This window comes from Scyliorhinus torazame, unplaced genomic scaffold (genome assembly GCF_047496885.1).
Source record: "Scyliorhinus torazame isolate Kashiwa2021f unplaced genomic scaffold, sScyTor2.1 scaffold_1479, whole genome shotgun sequence".
In the NCBI taxonomy this organism is placed as follows: Eukaryota; Metazoa; Chordata; class Chondrichthyes; order Carcharhiniformes; family Scyliorhinidae; genus Scyliorhinus; species Scyliorhinus torazame.
The window spans coordinates 23697-45000 of NW_027309206.1; the positions used below are offsets into that span (position 1 = coordinate 23697).

Sequence of the window (21304 nt, forward strand, 5' to 3'; positions counted from 1 at the left end):
TGGCACCGGGGGGAGTGTCGGCCTGGATTATGGAGCTCAAATCCTAGAGTATAGACATCTCCCTCCGACAGTGCGGCGCTCCCTCAGTACTGGCACCGGGGGGGTGATGGTGTGTTGTAATATTTCGGCACTTTACTGGGGTGTAACTGAAGTACCTCTCTCTCTCTCTCTCCCTCTTTGTGTCGTTCCCACAATCCCCGTGCCCCTCCTCCCCGCCCGCCTGTCCTTCGCTCCCTCAGAGTCAGATGAAGGACCTGCTTCGGGAGCTGGACGAGTCCCGCTCGTCCCGGGAGGAGATCTCCCTGCAGTCCAAGGAGACGGAGAAGAAGTTGAAGAGCCTGGAGGCGGAGGTCCTGCAGACGCACGAGGTAACGATCCCCCCCCCCCCCCCCCCCCCCCGTCGGGCCGAAGGGGCTGATGAATCGGTCTGCGCGAGGAACCGAAGCTGGGAGCGCCGAACCACATTGCGACGCCAGATCGCGGAGGAGGGGCGGCGCGCGCAAGTCCCTGGCTTCACCCCGGCCCACGGTCCCAGTGGATTGGAAAAGGGCTCAATCGGGAAAGGGAGGGAGGGAGTTCTTCGTAGATGTGACAAGACGTAGAACGTGGAACATCACAGCGCAGGACAGGCCCTTCGGCCCTCGATGTTGCGCCGACCCTGTGAAACCACTCTAAAGCCCATCTACACTATTCCCTTATCGTCCATATGTCTATCCAATGACCATTTGAATGCCCTTAGGGTTAGGGTTAGGGTTAGAACATAGAACATTACAGCGCAGTACAGGCCCTTCGGCCCTCGATGTTGCGCCGACCTGTGAAACCACTCTAAACCCCATCTACACTATTCCCTTATCGTCCATATGTCTATCCAATGACCATTTGAATGCCCTTAGGGTTAGGGTTAGGGTTAGAACATAGAATATTACAGCGCAGTAAAGGCCCTTCGGCCCTCGATGTTGCGCCGACCTGTGAAACCACTCTAAAGCCCATCTACACTATTCCCTTATCGTCCATATGTCTATCCAATGACCATTTGAATGCCCTTAGGGTTAGGGTTAGGGTTAGAACATATAACATCACAGCGCAGTACAGGCCCTTCGGCCCTCGATGTTGCGCCGACCTGTGAAACCACTCTAAAGCCCATCTACACTATTCCCTTATCGTCCATATGTCTATCCAATGACCATCTGAATGCCCTTAGGGTTAGGGTTAGGGTTAGAACGTAGAACATTACAGCGCAGTACAGGCCCTTCGGTCCTCAATGTTGCGCCAACCTGTGAAACCACTCCAAAGCCCATCTACACTATTCCCTTATCGTCCATATGTCTATCCAATGACCATCTGAATGCCCTTAGGGTTAGGGTTAGAACATATAACATTACAGCGCAGTACAGGCCCTTCGGCCCTCGATGTTGCGCCGACCTGTGAAACCACTCTAAAGCCCATCTACACTATTCCCTTATCGTCCATATGTCTATCCAATGACCATCTGAATGCCCTTAGGGTTAGGGTTAGAACATAGAACATTACAGCGCAGTACAGGCCCTTCGGCCCTCGATGTTGCGCCGACCTGTGAAACCACTCTAAAGCCCATCTACACTATTCCCTTATCGTCCATATGTCTATCCAATGACCATCTGAATGCCCTTAGGGTTAGGGTTAGGGTTAGAACATAGAACATTACAGCGCAGTACAGGCCCTTCGGCCCTCGATGTTGCGCCGACCTGTGAAACCACTCTAAAGCCCATCTACACTATTCCCTTATCGTCCATATGTCTATCCAATTACCATTTGAATGCCCTTAGTGTTGGCGAGTCCACTACTGTTGCAGGCAGGGCATTCCACACCCTTACTACTCTCTGAGTAAAGAACATACCTCTGGCATCTGTCCTATATCTATCTCCCCTCAATTTAAAGCGATGTCCCCTCGTGCTGGACATCACCATCCGAGGAAAAAGGCTCTCACTGTCCACCCTATCCAATCCTCTGATCGTCTTGTATGCCTCAATTAAGTCACCTCTTAACCTTCTTCTCTCTAACGAAAACAGCCTCAAGTCCATCATCCTTTCCTCAGAAGATCTTCCCTCCATACCAGGCAACATCCTGGTAAATCTCCTCTGCACCCTTTCCAATGCTTCCACATCCTTCCTATAATGCGGCGACCAGAATTGCACGCAATACTCCAAATGCGGCCGCACCAGACGTTTGTACAGCTGCAACATGACCTCATGGCTCCGAAACTCAATCCCTCCACCAATAAAAGCTAGCACACCGTACGCCTTCTTAACAACCCCCTCAACCTGGGTGGCAACTTTCAGGGATCTCTGTACATGGACACCGAGATCTCTCTGCTCATCCACACTGCCAAGAATCTTACCATTAGCCCAGTACTCTGTCTTCCTGTTATTCCTTCCAAAATGAATCACCTCACACTTTTCTGCGTTAAACTGCATTTGCCACCTCTCAGCCCAGCGCTGCGGCTTATCTCTGTCCCTCTGTAACTTCTCTAATGGGTGAGGAGAGTGGGCCAAAATGGGGCAGATGGAGTTTAACGTGGATAAGTGTGAGGTCATGCGTTCTAGTCGGGGAAAAAACGGGAAGGCAACTTATTACCTGATTGGGGCGAGAATTCGGGGTGCTCCGATGCAGAGGGAGCTGGGCGGCCTGGTATTGAGTCGCCGGAAACGAGCGTGCAGGAACAGCAGGTAATAATGAAGGCAAATGGAATTTTAGCACTTGGGGCGAAAGGAATCGAGTGGAGAACATAGAACTACTGTTTGTCATTTTTATAAATGACCTGGAGGAGGGCGTAGAAGGATGGGTGAGTAAATTTGCAGATGACACTAAAGTCGGTGGACTTGTGGACAGTGGATGTTACAAGTTACAGAGGGACGTAGATAAGCTGCAGAGCTGGGCTGAGAGGTGGCAAATGGAGTTTAACGCAGAAAAGTGTGAGGTGATTCATTTCGGAAGGAATAACAGGAAGACAGAGTACTGGGCTAATGGTAAGATTCTTGGCAGTGTGGATGAGCAGAGAGATCTCGGTGTCCATGTACATAGATCCCTGAAAGTTGCCACCCAGGTTAAGAGGGTTGTTAAGAAGGCGTACGGTGTGTTAGCTTTTATTGGTAGAGGGATTGAGTTTCGGAGCCATGAGGTCATGTTGCAGCTGTACAAAACTCTGGTGCGGCCGCATTTGGAGTATTGCGTGCAGTTCTGGTCGCCGCATTATAGGAAGGATGTGGAAGCATTGGAAAGGGTGCAGAGGAGATTTACCAGAATGTTGCCTGGTCTGGAGGGAAGATCTTATGAGGGAAGGCTGAGGGACTTGAGGCTGTTTTCGTTCGAGAGAAGAAGGTTAAGAGGTGACTTAATTGAGGCATACAAGATGATCAGAGGATTGGATAGGGTGGACAGTGAGAGCCTTTTTCCTTGGATGGTGATGTCTAGCACGAGGGGACATAGCTTTAAATTGAGGGGAGATAGATATAAGACAGATGTCAGAGGTAGGGTCTTTACTCAGAGAGTAGTAAGGGTGTGGAATGCCCTGCCTGCAACAGTAGTGGACTCGCCAACACTAAGGGCATTCAGATGGTCATTGGATAGACATCTGGACGATAAGGGAATAGTATAGATGGGCTTTAGAGTGGTTACACAGGTCGGCGCAACATCGAGGGCCGAAGGGCCTGTACTGCGCTGTAATGTTCTATGTTCTAACCCTAACCCTAACCCTAAGGGCATTCAGATGGTCATTGGATAGATATCTGGACGATAAGGGAATAGTGTAGATGGGCTTTAGAGTGGTTTCACAGGTCGGCGCAACATCGAGGGCCGAAGGGCCTGTACTGCGCTGTAATATTCGACGTTCTAGAACAGGCCCTTCGGCCCTCGATGTTGTGCCGAGCCTTGTCCAAAACCAAGATCAAGCTATCCCACTGCCTGTCATTCTGGTGTGCTCCATGTCCCTATCCAATAACCGCTTGAAAGTTCCTCAAGTGGAATGGACAGCAGGCAGTCCATTCCACACCCTAACCACTCTCTGAGTAAAGAACCTACCTCGGACATCCCTCCTATATCTCCCACCCTGAACCTTATAGTCATGCCCCCTTGTGACAGCTACATCCACCCGAGGAAATAGTCTCTGAAAGTCCACTCTATCTATCCCCCTCATCATCTTATAAACCTCTATTAAGTCGCCTCTCATCCTCCTCCGCTCCAAAGAGAAAAGCCCTCGCTCCCTCAACCTTTCCTCATAAGACCTATCCTCCAATCCCTCAACCTTTCCTCATAAGACCTATCCTCCAATCCAGGCAGCATCCTGGTAAATCTCCTCTGCCCCCTTTCCAAAGCTTCCACATCCTTCCTCGAGCGAGGTGACCAGAATTGCACGCAATACTCCAAATGTGGTCTCACCAGGGTCCGGTACAGTTGCAGCATAACCCCGCGGCTCTTAAACTCAAGCCCCCCGTTAATAAACGCTAACACACTATAGGCCTTCTTCACGGCTCTATCCACTGGGGTGGCAACCTTCAGAGGTCTGTGGACATGAACCCCGAGATCTCTCTGTTCCCCCACATTCCTCAGGACCCTGCCGTTGACCCTGTAATCCGCGTTCAATTTTGTCCAACCAAAATGAATCACCTCGCGCTTATCAGGGTTAAACTCCATCTGCCGCTTCTCGGCCCAGCTCTGCATCCTATCAATGTCTCACTGCAGCCTCCCAACAGCCCTCCTCCTCGTCCACTACTCCACCAATCTTGGGGTCATCTGCAAATTTACTGACCCCCCCCTTCAGCCCCCTCCTCCGAGTCATTGATAAAAATCACAAACAGCAGAGAACCCGGCACTGATCCCCGTGGTACACCGCAGTTTTGGTCTCCTTATTCCAGGAAAGGTGTCGTGGCGATGCAGGCAGTTCAGAGGAGGCTCGCGGGATTGGTTCCAGAGAAGAAGGGGTTTGTCTTGCGAAGCGAGATTGAGCAATTGTGGGCCTATACTTTCCCAGGAGTTCAGAAGAACCAGCGGAGATCGAACTGAGGCTTATAAGACGATGAAAAGTATTGACGAAGCGGATGTGGATCGAAAGCTTCCATCGCGGACGCGAGGCCGCAGTTTTCGGATAAGGGGCGGCAGATTTCGAACAGGGGTTGAGGAGAAATGACTTCTCCCGGAGGGTGGCGACGAATCTGTGGCATTCGCCACCCCCCCGAGTGCGGTAGATGCCGGCACGCTGCGTAAATTTAAGGAGGTGGACACGTTTAACTAGTAACGGGTTGAAGGCTGATGGAGAACGGGCGGGACGGTGGAGTTGAGGACGAGAGATCAGCCGCGATCGTAGCGAATGACGGAGCGGGCGCGAGGGGCCGAATGGCCTCCTCCACCTAGTTCTTGTGTTCCAACGGGAGGTCGGCGGGGGGGGCGGGGCGGGGAGGTTGGATTTGCTTTTGGATCTAGCAACGGGTTTGAACCAAACCTGATCGGGGAATTGGGGGAGCAGCTCGTCAATAGCGATCACACTATAATGTGCCGTTAAGGTGACGGGTAATGATGGAAAACGGGTTAATAGATTGAGGGGTATAGAAGAGAACTTGGGGGCGGCGGAAAGGGACGAGGGCGGAAGACATGTCTGCAGGCCGGCAACAGAAGCGGATGTACTTACTGAAATGAAAACCGCTTATTGTCACAAGTAGGCTTCAAATGAAGTTACTGCGAAAAGCCCCTAGTCGCCACATTCCGGCGTCTGTTCGGGGAGGCTGGTACGGCAATCGAACCGTGCTGCTGGCCTGCCTCGGTCTGCTTTCAAAGCCAGCGATTTAGCCCTGTGTGCTAACCCAGCCCCTTAGAAACCCCAAAGTGGATTATAGAGTTTGATGTGGACTGTCCTGTTGGGCCCACAACTGCTCACAATTTACACAGATGATTTGGAGTTGGGGACCAAGGGCAATGTGTCCAAGTTTGCAGACGACACGAAGATAAGTGGTGAAGCAAAAAGTGCAGAGGATACCGGAAGTCTGCAGAGGGATTTGGACAGGCTAAGTGAATGGGCTAGGGTCTGGCAGATGGAATACAATGTTGACAAATGTGAGGTCATCCATTTTGGTCGGAATAACAGCAAAAGGGATTATTATTTAAATGATAAAATATTAAAACATGCCGCTGTGCAGAGAGACCTGGGTGTGCTAGTGCACGAGTCGCAAAAAGTTGGTGTGCAGGTGCAGCAGGTGATTAAGACGGCCAATGGAGTTTTGTCCTTCATTGCTAGAGGGGTGGAGTTTAAGACGAGGGAGGTTCTGCTGCAATTGTATAAGGTATTAATGAGGCCACACCTGGAGTATTGTGTTCAGTTTTGGTCTCCTTACCTGAGAAAGGACGTACTGGCGCTGGAGGGTGTGCAGAGGAGATTCACTAGGTTAATCCCAGTGCTGAAGGGGTTGGATTACGAGGAGAGGTTGAGTAGACTGGGACTGTACTCGCTGGAATTTAGAAGGATGCGGGGGGATCTTATAGAAACGTACAAATTTACGAAGGGAATAGATAGGATAGATGCGGGCAGGTTGTTTCCACTGGCGGGTGAAAGCAGAACTAGGGGGCATAGCCTCAAAATAAGGGGAAGTAGATTTAGGACTGAGTTTAGGAGGAAGTTCTTCACCCAAAGGGTTGTGAATCTCTGGAATTCCTTGCCCAGTGAAGCAGTAGAGGCTCCTTCGTTAAATGTTTCTAAGATAAAGACAGATAGTTTTTTGAAGAATAAAGGGATTAAGGGTTATGGTGTTTGGGCCGGAAAGTGGAGCCGAGTCCACAAAAGATCAGCCACGATCTCATTGAATGTCGGAGCAGGCTCGAGGGGCCAGAGGGCCGACTCCTGCTCCTAGTTCTTATAACAGGGGCTGCAACTCGATGCAGCTTTGACCAAAAGATACGCCACACTTTGAAGTAAGTTCAGTGTGATTTATTGAACCGTCAGCATAGTTCTCTACGAGTTCGACTCTCCTGCTAATCTTGCTATCGTAACTCAGTCTAACTAACCAGTCTGCTCTAAGCCACGAGGTGGGTGGGATGCTCCTTCTGATAAAGCCAGGGGAGTCCCAACGAGCTTCTTAAAAGTCCTTTATCGTCAGCAACCGCTTCGTGCAAGCACGGGGCGCGGTTCTCCTTTCACCGGGTCCTCGTTCCTTTTTAGCTGGCTCTCCAGCTGCCTGCCTTTTATGCTCGTGCTGGGTTGACCAAGCAAATAAAAAGAGACAGTCGGGTTCCGTGCCCGCTCCCACACGACCAGAGGTCACGTGTGGAATGTCCGGTCAACTCCCCCCCCGGTCCGTGGACCGCTCTGCCAGCATCAGGACGCGACAGCAGACGGTGGACCCCCGATCGCGGGCCAGGCCACCGTGGGCCCCCCCCCCCGGGGCAAGCAACAAAAAAAAAACTCGACCCGGCTCTCGCCTTCCATGACGCTAGAGGCTCTAAACAAAAAACACGCGCACAGAAACAGACTCGGTACTGTAGTCCACTCTTATAAATAAATTAAAAAAAACCCGGGAGGTAGCTCAGCCAAACAAACAGCTCCAATTCATCCTCGTCGCCAAAAAGGCCGGGGGAGTCCAACGAGCTTCTTAAAAGTCCTTTATTGTCCGCAACCGCATCATACATGCCCGGTTCCCTTTCACCGGGTCCTCGTCCCTTGTTTGCTGGCTCGACAGCTGCCTGCCTTTTATGCTCGCGCTGGGTTTGACCAAGTCCAATTGAACACGGGGGAACAATCACCGCCCCCCCAGGCGGATGAGTCCTGTCCCAGGTTATTACCCGTCTGATCTGACCCTGTCCTCCTCTCTCAAGCGTCGCCTGTGGGTGCCTTCACTGCCCATTGGCCGTGTCCTATTCTATTCGCCGTATGTCTGCATGTCATGACGTCTCTGGTGCTCCCTCTAGCGTTTACTGAGCGCGAGTGCATCTACGTTAACCCCTTGTGCATTTGCGGTGATGCATATCGCCACAGAGTTCACCTAACCTGTAACTTTTATGTTAACTTTGGCTGGGATGGAAGCGTTCCCTCGACACTTTCATCGAAACAAGATTAATTCTAAGAATATAGTTAACATATATATCTATATAAACACACAGCAAGAATTTTTATCAGCTACAAACGCGAAGGCCCCCCACAGCGACCGCAATCGATGCAATGATAATCGTTATTCTCGCCAGTCGGATTACGTCAACACTCAAATGAAGTTACGGCGGAAAGCCCCTCGTCGACCCATTCGTGGGCAGCGCAGTGGGCTAGCAGCGCCAGGGCCCCGGGTTCGATCCCCCGCTTGGGTCGCTGTCTGTGCGGAGTCTGCACGTTCTCCCCGTGTCTGCGTGGGTCTCGCCTCCCCCCCCCCCCCCCCCCCCGCCACACGCCCAAAGATGTGCAGGGTCGGCGGCGCGAAATTGCCCCTTAATCGTGGGGGTGGGGGGGGCGGGGGGGAAACCGCCGATTAAAATCTTTAGCGCCGACACACGATTAAACTAATGTCATCAGCGCAGGAAAGGGCGAATGGGAAAGATTAGTAGGGCAGACTAGAAGCAGAGGGGACACAATCTCAGACTGAAGGGACGATCCTGTGAAACCGAGATGAGGAGGAATTTCTTCAGCCAGAGGGAGGGGAATCTGTAGGTCCTTGACTAATGAGGGGTGAGGGGGTAATGGGGAGCAGGCAGGGCAATGGGGATGAGAAAAATATCAGCCATGATTGAGTTTGGGGTGACGTTAAGGGTTAGGGATTAGCGAGTTAGGGTTGAGTTTAGGGCATTGTTAATGGTTAGGGATTAGCGAGTTAGGGTTGAGTTTAGGGCATTGTTAAAGGTTAGGGATTAGCGAGTTAGGGTTGAGTTTAGGGTTAAATTGAGGGTTGGGATTAGCGAGTTAGGGTTGAGTTTAGGGTGACGTTAAGGGTTAGGGATTAGCGAGTTAGGGTTGAGTTTAGGGCATTGTTAATGGTTAGGGATTAGCGAGTTGGGGTTGAGTTTAGGGTGACGTTGAGGGTTAGGGATTCGCGAGCTGGGTTGAGTTTAGGGTGACGTTAAAGGTTAGGGATTAGCGAGCTGGGTTGAGTTTAGGGTGACGTTGAGGGTTAGGGATTAGCGAGTTAGGGTTGAGTTTAGGGTGATGTTAAGGGTTAGGGATTAGCGAGTTAGGGTTGAGTTTAGGGTGACGTTGAGGGTTAGGGATTCGCGAGCTGGGTTGAGTTTAGGGCATTGTTAATGGTTAGGGATTAGCGAGTTGGGGTTGAGTTTAGGGTGACGTTAAGGGTTAGGGATTAGCGAGTTAGGGTTGAGTTTAGGGTGACGTTAAGGGTTAGTGATTAGCGAGTTAGGGTTGAGTTTAGGGTGACGTTAAGGGTTAGGGATTAGCGAGTTGGGGTTGAGTTTAGGGTGACGTTGAGGGTTAGGGATTAGCGAGTTAGGGTTGAGTTTAGGGTGACGTTAAGGGTTGGGGATTAGCGAGTTGGGGTTGAGTTTAGGGTGACGTTGAGGGTTAGGGATTAGCGAGTTAGGGTTGAGTTTAGGGTGACGTTAAGGGTTGGGGATTAGTGAGTTCGGGTTGAGTTTAGGGTGACGTTAAGGGCTACGGATTAGCGAGTTAGGTTGAGTTTAGGGTGACGTTAGGGATTAGCGAGTTAGTGTTGAGTTTAGGGTGAAGTTAGGGTTAAGGATTAGCGAGTTAGGATTGAGTTTAGGGTGACGTTAGGGATTAGCGAGTTAGTGTTGAGTTTAGGGTTACGTTGAGGGTTAAGGATTAGCGAGTTAGGGTTGAGTTTAGAGTTACGTTGAGGATTAGGGATTAGCGAGTTAGGGTTGAGGTTAGGGTTAGGGTTTAGCGAGTTAGGGTTGAGTTTAGGGTGACGTTGAGGGTTAGGGATTAGCGAGTTAGGGTTGGGTTTAGGGTTACGTTAAGGGTTAGGGATTAGCGAGTTAGTGTTGAGTTTAGGGTTACGTAAAGGGTTAGGATTTAGCGAGTTAGGGTTGGGTTTAGGGTGATGTTAATGGTTAGGGATTAGGGTTAGGGTTTAGCGAGTTAGGGTTGGGTTAAATTGAGGGTTAGGGATTAGCGAGTTAGGGTTCAGTTTAGGGTGACGTTAAGGGTTAGGTTAGGGTTAGGATTTGGGTTAGAGTTAGGGTTTAGCGGGTTAGGGTTAGGGTTTAGCAAGTTAGGGTTGGGTGTAGGGTGACATTTAGGATTAGGGTTAGGGTTGAGTTTAGGGTGACGTTAAGGGTTCGGGATTAGCGAGTTGGGGTTGGGTTAGGGTTAGGGTTACGTTGAGGGTTAGGGATTAGCGTGTTAGGGTTGGGTTAGGGTTAGGGTTACGTTGAGGGTTTGGGATTAGCGTGTTAGGGTTGGGTTTGGGTTACGTTGAGGGTTAGGGATTAGCGAGTTAGTGTCTTTCCCGTTTGTAGATTTTAAACAGAAGCTCTCTCCTCTCTTTCTCCCCCGCCCCCTCCTCCAGGATCTGGCCGCCTCGGAAAGGGCCCGTCGACAGGCTGTGCAAGACCGCGACGACATGGCAGACGAGATGGGCAGCAGTACTTCTGGGAAGTGAGTGCGAGGCAAGCAGGGTTCCGCGTTCTCCCCGTGACTCCCTCCCACCCACTCCCCCGCCTCGTCGTCCTGCCTCTCCCACAACCCCCCTGAAACAAAGACACTCGCTGGTGCGGGAACGGAAGGGGGATTTAAATTCACTTTTAATTTACTCATTCATTCATGCCGATGTGGGCGTCGGACCCCGCCTTTATTCCGCGACCTTAATTGCCGCTCGAGAACCCACCGCAGTCGCTGTGCGGGTAGGTACACGCACGGCGCTGCCAGGGAGCTATTTCCGGGATTCTTCCCCCCCCCCCCCCCCCGTCGACAGTGAAGGAACAGCCGATGGATTTCCGTCTCACAGCGCCAAGGACCCTGGTTCGATTCCGGCCGTGGATTGAGTGACTGTGTGCGGAGTCTGCACATTCTCCCCGTGTCTGCGTGGGTTTCCTCCGGGTGCGCCGGTTTCCTCCCACAGTCCAAAGATGTACTGGTTCGATGGATTGGCCGTGTTAAGTTGTCCCTTAGTGTCCAAAGATGTACTGGTTCGATGGATTGGCCGTGTTAAATTGTCCCTTAGTGTCCAAAGATGTACAGGTTAGGTGGATTGGCCGCGTTAAATTGTCCCTTCGTGTCCAAAGATGTGCAGGTTAGGTGGATTGGCCGTGTTAAATTGTCCCTTAGTGTCCAAAGATGTACAGGTTAGGTGGATTGGCCGTGTTAAATTGTCCCTTAGTGTCCAAAGATGTACAGGTTAGGTGGATTGGCTGTGTTAAATTGTCCCTTAGTGTCCAAAGATGTGCAGGTTAGGTGGATTGGCCGTGTTAAATTGTCCCTTAGTGTCCAAAGATGTGCAGGTTAGGTGGATTGGCCGAGTTAAATTGTCCCTTAGTGTCCAAAGTTGGACAGGTTTGGTGGATTGGCCGTGTTAAGTTGTCCGTTAGTGTCCAAAGATGTACAGGTTAGGTGGATTGGCCGTGTTAAATTGCCCCTTAGTTTCCAAAGATGTACAGGTGAGGTGGATTGGCCGTGTTAAATTGTCCCTTAGTGTCCAAAGATGTACAGGTGAGGTGGATTGGCCGTGTTAAATTGTCCCTTAGTGTACAAAGATGTCCAGGTTAGGTGGGTTGGCCGTGTTAAATTGTCCCTCAGTGTCCAAAGTTGTACAGGTGAGGTGGATTGGCCGTGTTAAATTGTCCCTTAGTGTCCAAAGATGTACAGGTTAGGTGGATTGGCCGTGTTAAATTGTCCCTTAGTGTCCAAAGATGTACAGGTTAGGTGGATTGGCCGTGTTAAGTTGTCCGTTAGTGTCCAAAGATGGACAGGTTGGTGGATTGGCCGTGTTAAATTGTCCCTTCGTGTCCAAAAAAGGTTAGCTGGGTTACTGGGATAGGGGGAAGTGTGGGTCTTGGGTGGGGAGCTCTTTCCAAGGGCCGGTGCAGACTCGATGGGCCGAATGGCCCTCAGCGGTGGCGGGATGTGATGATTCTCTGACGTGGATGGTTCAATAAATTTGGAGCGAGAAAGTCGGTCCCGGGTGAGAGGGATATCGCGGGATTGTCGCGCGGGAAGGAAACCTGCTGACCTTTCACTGGTCGGTCCGCACGCGTGACTCCAGGACGCGCAGTCAATGCGGGATTGATTTACCCCCGGCAGGTCCATGCTTTTCGAGGAGAAGAGGCGCCTGGAGACCAGGATCGCGCAGCTGGAGGAGGAGCTGGAGGAGGAACAGGGTAACATGGAGCTGTTGAACGACCGCTACCACAAGATCACCATGCAGGTGAGGGCCCAGCAGCGGGGGAGAGCCAATTTGAGGCGTCCCGGGAGGGCGGAGACGAGCGGGGCAGCCGACACATGGGCAGGCAGTCGGCAAACGCAGTTCAGTGAAGCAATTCAATTTGTCGGGAAGGTGGGGGGGGGGCGCCAAATGTGTACGCGCCCCCCTTCGAAAAGGCGGCAGGACGATTTCAGAGAGCTGCGAAGGTCCCTCAGCTTCTCGAGGTTGAGCACGGGAGGCGGGAAGTCGTCTCGACCCGTTGGTCCGACAAAGGCTGCGGCCTCGGTCGGGGGAGCGAGACCTGTTGCAGTCGGCAACGTCTCGCGAACGCGACGTTCCCAATGGGGGAAGGGTTTGCGATGGGAGTCAATGAGGAGAAGGTTAAGGGGGGGGATTGAATCGAGACGTTCCCAATGGGGGAAGGGTTTGCGATGGGAGATGGGAGTCAATGAGGGGAAGGTTAAGGGGGAGATTGAATCAAGACGTTCCAAATGGGGGAAGGGTTTGCGATGGGAGTCAATGAGGAGAAGGTTAAGGGGGGGATTGAATCGAGACGTTCCCAATGGGGGAAGGGTTTGCGATGGGAGATGGGAGTCAATGAGGAGAAGGTTAAGGGGGGGATTGAATCGAGACGTTCCAAATGGGGGAAGGGTTTGCGATGGGAGTTGGGAGTCAATGAGGAGAAGGTTAAGGGGGGAGATTGAATCGAGACGTTCCCAATGGGGGAAGGGTTTGCGATGGGAGCCAATGAGGAGAAGGTTAAGGGAGATTGAATCGAGACGTTCCCAATGGGGGAAGGGTTTGTGATGGGAGATGGGAGTCAATGAGGAGAAGGTTAAGGGGAGATTGAATCGAGACGTTCCCAATGGGGGAAGGGTTTGCGATGGGAGTCAATGAGGAGAAGGTTAAGGGGGAGATTGAATCGAGACGTTCCCAATGGGGGAAGGGTTTGCGATGGGAGCCAATGAGGAGAAGGTTAAGGGAGATTGAATCGAGACGTTCCCAATGGGGGAAGGGTTTGTGATGGGAGATGGGAGTCAATGAGGAGAAGGTTAAGGGGAGATTGAATCGAGACGTTCCCAATGGGGGAAGGGTTTGCGATGGGAGTCAATGAGGAGAAGGTTAAGGGTGAGATTGAATTGAGACGTTCCAAATGGGGGAAGGGTTTGCGATGGGAGATGGGAGTCAATGAGGAAAAGGGTAAGGGGGAGATTGAATCGAGCCGTTCCAAATGGGGGAAGGGTATGCGATGGGAGTCAATGAGGAGAAGGTTAAGGGGGAGATTGAATCGAGACGTTCCAAATGGGGGAAGGGTTTACGATGGGAGATGGGAGTCAATGGGGAGAAGGTTAAGGGGGAGATTGAATCGAGACGTTCCAAATGGGGGAAGGGTTTACGATGGGAGTCAATGAGGATAAGGTTAAGGGGGAGATTGAATCGAGACGTTCCCAATGGGGGAAGGGTTTGCGATGGGAGTCAATGAGGAGAAGGTTAAGGGGGGGATTGAATTGAGACGTTCCCAATGGGGGAAGGGTTTGCGATGGGAGACGGGAGTCAATGAGGGGAAGGTTAAGGGGGAGATTGAATCGAGACGTTCCAAATGGGAGAAGGGTTTGGGATGGGAGGTGGGAGTCAATGAGGAGAAGCTGAGTTCCCAGCGACGGGAGGGTCGGGCACGGGAGGGGACACACAGATCGGGAACGCGATGGGGAAAAGAAGCTGAGGTCGGGAGTGGGGGGGGGGGAGACGAGGGAACATTTATTGCCGACACAGCGAGTAGTTGTGATGGGGGAGGGGCCGCCAGAAAGGGCGGAGGAAGCAGATTCAACGGGACCCTTTGGAAAGGGGGAATGGGGTAAATCCTGGAAGGGGGAATATTCACGGCGGGAGAGGGGGGGGGGGGGAATATTCACGGATGGTTCGTTCACAGAGCGGGGACAGGATTGAGTCCCTTCAGTCTCGTTGATGGGTGACGGGAAATAATGTTTGTTGAACGCCCCCCCCCCCCCCCTCCCGTGACCTGGCGCTGCGTTCCGAGGCGGCCGTTAATCGGCTATTCTCCGCCTCGCCCAGGTGGAGACGGTGGCGACGGAGCTGTCAGCGGAACGGAACCTCGCCCAGAGGCTGGAGAACATGAGGCAGCAGCTCGAACGGCAAAACAAGGAGCTTCGCAGCAAGCTGCAGGAGCTGGAGGGGGTGGTCCGGTCGAAGTACAAGTCCGCGGTCACCACCCTGGAGGTCAAAGTCTCCCAGCTGGAGGAACAGATGGAGCAAGAGAGCAAGTGAGTAAGCGTGCGGCTCCCAGAGCGCTCCCCACTGGAGATGTATCCACTCCCAGACTCCGTAATCCAGGCCGACGCTCCCCCCGGTGCCAGTACTGAGGGAGCGCTGCACTGTCGGAGGGAGATGTCTATACTCTAGGATTTGAGCTCCATAATCCAGGCCGACACTCCCCCCCCGGTGCCAGTACTGAGGGAGCGCTGCACTGTCGGGGGTAGATGTCTATACTCTCGGATTTGAGCGCTATAATCCAGGCCCACACTCCCCCCGGTGCCAATACTGAGGGAGCGCTGCACTGTCGGAGGTAGATGTCTATACTCTAGGATTTGAGCTCCATAATCCAGGCCCACACTCCCCCCGGTGCCAATACTGAGGGAGCGCCGCACTGTCGGAGGGAGATATCTATACTCTAGGATTTGAGCGCTATAATCCAGGCCGGCACTCCCCCCGGTGCCAGTACTGAGGGAGCGCCGCACTGTCGGGGGTAGATGTCTATACTCTAGGATTTGAGCGCTATAATCCAGGCCGACACTCCCCCCGGTGCCAGTACTGAGGGAGCGCTGCACTGTCGGAGGGCGATGTCTATACTCTCGGATTTGAGCTCTTTAATCCAGGCCGACACTCCCCTTGGTGCCAGTACTGAGGGAGGGCTGCACTGTCGGAGGGAGATGTCTATACTCTAGGATTTGAGCTCCATAATCCAGGCCGACACTCCCCCCGGTGCCAGTACTGAGGGAGCGCTGCACTGTCGGAGGGAGATGTCTATACTCTAGGATTTGAGCTCCATAATCCAGGCCGACACTCCCCCCGGTGCCAGTACTGAGGGAGCGCCGCACTGTCGGAGGGAGATGTCTATACTCTAGGATTTGAGCGCTATAATCCAGGCCCACATTCCCCCGGTGCCAGTACTGAGGGAGCGCCGCACTGTCGGAGGTAGATGTCTATACTCTAGGATTTGAGCGCTATAATCCAGGCCGACACTCCCCCCCCCGGTGCCAGTACTGAGGGAGGGCTGCACTGTCGGAGGGAGATGTCTATACTCTAGGATTTGAGCGCTATAATCCAGGCCCACACTCCCCCCGGTGCCAGTACTGAGCGAGCGCTGCACTGTCGGAGGGAGATGTCTATACTCTAGGATTTGAGCTCCATAATCCAGGCCGACACTCCCCCCGGTGCCAGTACTGAGGGAGCGCTGCACTGTCGGGGGTAGATGTCAATACTCTAGGATTTGAGCGCTATAATCCAGGCCGACACTCCCCCCGGTGCCAGTACTGAGGGAGCGCCGCACTGTCGGAGGGAGATGTCTATACTCAAGGATTTGAGCTCCATAATCCAGGCCCACACTCCCCCCGGTGCCAGTACTGAGGGAGCGCCGCACTGTCGGAGGTAGATGTCTATACTCTAGGATTTGAGCTCCATAATCCAGGCCCATACTCCCCCCGGTGCCAGTACTGAGGGAGCGCTGCACTGTCGGAGGGAGATGTCTATACTCTAGGATTTGAGCGCTATAATCCAGGCCGACACTCCCGCCCGGTGCCAGTACTGAGCGAGCGCTGCACTGTCGAAGGGAGATGTATATACTCTAGGATTTGAGCTCCATAATCCAGGCCGACACTCCCCCCGGTGCCAGTACTGAGGGAGCGCCGCACTGTCGGAGGGAGATGTCTATACTCTAGGATTTGAGCGCTATAATCCAGGCCGACGCTCCCCCCGGTGCCAGTACTGAGGGAGCGCCGCACTGTCGGAGGGAGATGTCTATACTCTAGGATTTGAGCGCTATAATCCAGGCCCACACTCCCCCCGGTGCCAGTACTGAGCGAGCGCTGCACTGTCGGAGGGAGATGTCTATACTCTAGGATTTGAGCTCCATAATCCAGGCCGACACTCCCCCCGGTGCCAGTACTGAGGGAGCGCTGCACTGTCGGGGGTAGATGTCAATACTCTAGGATTTGAGCGCTATAATCCAGGCCGACACTCCCCCCGGTGCCAGTACTGAGGGAGCGCCGCACTGTCGGAGGGAGATGTCTATACTCAAGGATTTGAGCTCCATAATCCAGGCCCACACTCCCCCCGGTGCCAGTACTGAGGGAGCGCCGCACTGTCGGAGGTAGATGTCTATACTCTAGGATTTGAGCTCCATAATCCAGGCCCATACTCCCCCCGGTGCCAGTACTGAGGGAGCGCTGCACTGTCGGAGGGAGATGTCTATACTCTAGGATTTGAGCGCTATAATCCAGGCCGACACTCCCGCCCGGTGCCAGTACTGAGCGAGCGCTGCACTGTCGAAGGGAGATGTATATACTCTAGGATTTGAGCTCCATAATCCAGGCCGACACTCCCCCCGGTGCCAGTACTGAGGGAGCGCCGCACTGTCGGAGGGAGATGTCTATACTCTAGGATTTGAGCGCTATAATCCAGGCCGACGCTCCCCCCGGTGCCAGTACTGAGGGAGCGCCGCACTGTCGGAGGGAGATGTCTATACTCTAGGATTTGAGCGCTATAATCCAGGCCCACACTCCCCCCGGTGCCAGTACTGAGGGAGCACTGCACTGTCGGAGGGAGATGTCTATACTCTAGGATTTGAGCGCTATAATCCAGGCCCACACTCCCCCCGGTGCCAGTACTGAGGGAGCGCCGCACTGTCGGAGGGAGATGTCTATTCTCTAGGATTTGAGTGCTATAATCCAGGCCCACACTCCCCCCGGTGCCAGTACTGAGGGAGTGCTGCACTGTCGGAGGGAGATGTCTATACTCTAGGATTTGAGCGCTATAATCCAGGCCCACACTCCCCCCGGTGCCAGTACTGAGGGAGCGCTGCACTGTCGGAGGTAGATGTCTATACTCTAGGATTTGAGTGCTATAATCCAGGCCCACACTCCCCCCGGTGCCAGTACTGAGGGAGCGCTGCACTGTCGGAGGTAGATGTCTATACTCTAGGATTTGAGTGCTATAATCCAGGCCCACACTCCCCCCGGTGCCAGTACTGAGGGAGCGCCGCACTGTCGGAGGGAGATGTCTATACTCTAGGATTTGAGCGCTATAATCCAGGCCCACACTCCCCCCGGTGCCAGTACTGAGGGAGCGCTGCACTGTCGGAGGTAGATGTCTATACTCTAGGATTTGAGTGCTATAATCCAGGCCCACACTCCCCCCGGTGCCAGTACTGAGGGAGTGCTGCACTGTCGGAGGGAGATGTCTATACTCTAGGATTTGAGTGCTATAATCCAGGCCGACACTCCCCCCGGTGCCAGTACTGAGGGAGCGCCGCACTGTCGGAGGGAGATGTATATACTCTAGGATTTGAGCTCCATAATCCAGGCCCACACTCCCCCCGGTGCCAGTACTGAGGGAGCGCTGCACTGTCGGAGGGAGATGTCTATACTCTAGGATTTGAGCGCTATAATCCAGGCCGACCCTCCTCCCCTTGAGGGTGATGGTGTGAGCGAGGCCTGTGTCGGGAGAGGTGGTGGGGACTGAGTAAACGGTATCGATCTCCCTCTCCCTCTTTCCAGGGAGCGCTCGCTGGCGAACAAGTTACTGCGACGGACGGAGAAGAAGATGAAGGAACTGCTGATGCAAATCGAGGACGAGCGTCGGCACGCCGATCAGTTCAAGGAGCAGGTGGGAGGGGTCACGGGGGGGTGGGGGGGGGCGAGAATTTGGGGTCGTGGGCAGGAAGGCTGGAGCAGGGTGGGTGCGGGGGGAGATGGAGGGGGTGGCGAAGAACAGCTCCAAAAATCTCCGGGACAGCAGGTCGCTAAACCTGCTGTCGATGCAAAGATCGGTCGGAAGGTGAGCTGCGGGGAGGATACAGAGGCTCGAATTCGTTGAGCGGGGGGCGGGGGGGGGGGGGGGCGAAATATTTGGCAGAAGGGGAAGTCTGACCTTGTCCACATCGGCGGGACGAGTACGAGAGAGGAAGATTGTTGAAAGGGAGGGAGAGATTGCCTTCCGAATAAGGCCATCAGACATTGGAGCAGAGGGCAGCTCGGTGGCGCAGTGGGTGGGTTAGCACTGCTGCCTCACGCCGCCAAGATCCCGGGTTCGATCCCGGCTCTGGGTCACTGTCCGTGTGGAGTTTGCACATTCTCCCCCGTGTCTGCGTGGGTTTCGCCCCCACGACCCAAAGATGTGCAGGGTAGGGGGGATTGGCCGCGCTTAATTGCCCCTTAATTGTAAAAAATGAATTGGGTACTCTAAATTTAAATTAAAAAGACATAGGAGCAGAATTAGGCCACTCGGCCCATCGAGTCTGCTCCGCCGCTCAACCCTGGCTGATATTTTTCTCATCCCCATTCTCCTGCCTTCTCCCCATAACCCCCGATCCACCTTATTGATCAGGAACCTATCTATCTCTGTCTTAAAGACACTCAGTGATTTGGCCTCCACAGCCTTCTGCGGCAAAGAGTTCCACAGATTCCCCACCCTCTGGCTGAAGGAATTCCTCCTCATCTCTGTTTGAAAGGACCCTTCAGTCTGAGATTGTGTCCCCTCTGCGTCTAGTTTTTCCTACAAGTGGAAACATCCACGTCCCCTCTATCCAGGCCTCGCCGTATCCTGCAAGTTTCAATCCCCCCCTCGTCCTTCTAAACTCCCAACGAGCGCAGACCCAGAGTCCTCGACCGTTTCCTCGTACGACAAGCTCTTCGTCCCGGGGATCATTCTTGTGAACCTCCCTCTGGCCCCTTCCCGAGGCCCCGGCACGTCCTCCCTTCGAGACGGGGCCCGAAACGGCTCACGGTACTCCGAATGGGGCCTGAGCGGAGCCTGGGAAGTACATCCCTGGTCTTGTATTCCAGCCCCGTCGACGTGAATGCTGACATTGCATTGGCCTTCTTAACCGCCGACTGAAGCTGCGCGTTCGCCTGAAGAGAACGGCGAGCGAGGGGAGGACCGGCAATCGCCTTTGTGCTTCCGACTTGCCCATTTGGAAAATAGCCTCTGCCTCAATTCCTGTTTGCAAAGTGCCTAAGCTGACACTTGTCCACCTTGTGTTCCACCTGCCGCTTCTTTGCCCAGTCTCCTAGCCTGCCTGAGCCCGCCGGCTTCCTCGATACTACCTGCCCCTCTCCGGATCTCTTTAGACACATGAATAGGATGGGAGCAGGAGTCGGCCTCTGGCCCCCTCGAGCCTGCTCCGCCAGCCAATTAGATCGTGGCTGATCTTTTGTGGGCTCGGCTCCACTTTCCGGCCCGAACACCATAACCCTTAATTCTTCAAAAAACTATCTATCTCTATCTTAAAAACATTTAAGGAAGGAGCCTCCACTGCGTCACTGGGCAAGGAATTCTAGAGATTCACAACCCTTTGGGTGAAGAGGTTCCTCCTAAACTCGGTCCCTAAATCTACTTCCCCTTATTTTGAGGCTATGCCCCCTCGTTCTGCTTTCACCCGCCAGTGGAAACAACCTGCCCGCATCTATCCTATCTATTCCCTTCATAATCTTATATGTTTCTATAAGATCCCCCCTCATCCTTCTAAATTCCAACGAGTACAGTCCCAGTCTACTCAACCTCTCCTCGTAATCCAACCCCTTCAGCTCTGGGATTAACCTAGTGAATCTCCTCTGCACACCCTCCAGCGCCAGTACGTCCTTTCTCAAGTAAGGAGACCAAAACTGAACACAATACTCCAGGTGTGGCCTCACTAACACCTTATACAATTGCAGCAGAACCTCCCTCGTCTTAAACTCCACCCCTCTAGCAATGAAGGACAAAACTCCATTGGCCGTCTTAATCACCTGCTGCACCTGCACACCAACTTTTTGCGACTCGTGCACTAGCACACCCAGGTCTCTCCGCCCAGCGGCGTGTTTTAATGTTTTATCATTTAAATAATAATCCCTTTCTTAATCACCTGCTGCACCTGTAAACCAGAGGGATACGGGCCCAGGAAGTGTAGGAGATTGTAGTTTAGTCGGGCAGCACTGTTTTGCAGTCCTCTGTTCAACCGCGCGCTCTTGGCTCCGCAGGCCGAGAAGGCGTCGCTGCGGGTGCGGCAGCTGAAGAGGCAGCTGGAGGAGGCGGAGGAGGACTCCTCGAGGGCGCACACCTCCAGGCGCAAGCTGCAGCGGGAGCTGGAGGACGTGACCGAGTCGGCGGAGGCCATGAACAGGGAGGTCAGCACGCTGAAGAGTAAGCTGAGGTGAGAGGGGGGGAGGCGGCGCCCGAGGGGGGGGCGACGATGGGCACGGGGGGGGGGGCGAACGACGATGGGCACGGGGGGAACGACTATTGGGGGGGGCGATCGGCGATGGGCACGGGGGGGGGCCTGTATCCATCCCCCAGTCCTCGCTGAAGTTATCGGCTGCCGGGGGCACAGACTCTCCGAGCGAATCGCGATCTCCGCAGGGTAGCTGGCAATGGATGTCTCTCTCTCTGTCTCTCTCTGTCTCTGTCTCTCTCTCTGTCTCTCTCTCTGCCTCACTGTCTCTCTGTCTCTCTCTCTGTGTCTCTGTCTCTCTCTGTCTCTCTCTCTGCCTCACTGTCTCTCTGTCTCTCTCTCGGTCTCTCTCTCTCTGTCTCCGTCTCTCTCACTCGCTGTCTCTCTCGCTGTATCTCTGTCTCTCTTTCTCCCTCCCTCTCTCTGTCTCACTCTCTCTCTCTGTCTCTCCCACTCTCCCCCCCCCCCTCTCTTTCTCTGTCTCCCTTCTCTCACTGTCTCTCTCTTCCTCTCCCTCCCTCTCTCG

The 21304-nt window shown here is 53.6% G+C and overlaps 1 protein-coding gene across 1 annotated transcript in view; it reads left to right on the plus strand.

Moving 5' to 3' along the window:
• LOC140407344 (myosin heavy chain, embryonic smooth muscle isoform-like) overlaps nucleotides 1–20765 on the plus strand; it is a gene marked incomplete at its 5' end in the record, with an annotated part of 42077 nt that extends 21312 nt beyond the window's left edge. Inside the window, 6 exon segments of the mRNA XM_072494911.1 lie at nucleotides 240–368; nucleotides 10485–10573; nucleotides 12215–12338; nucleotides 14409–14617; nucleotides 18128–18236; nucleotides 20588–20765. Coding sequence (XP_072351012.1) covers nucleotides 240–368; nucleotides 10485–10573; nucleotides 12215–12338; nucleotides 14409–14617; nucleotides 18128–18236; nucleotides 20588–20764 — 837 coding nt within the window.
• Nucleotides 20766–21304: the final 539 nt, after the last annotated feature.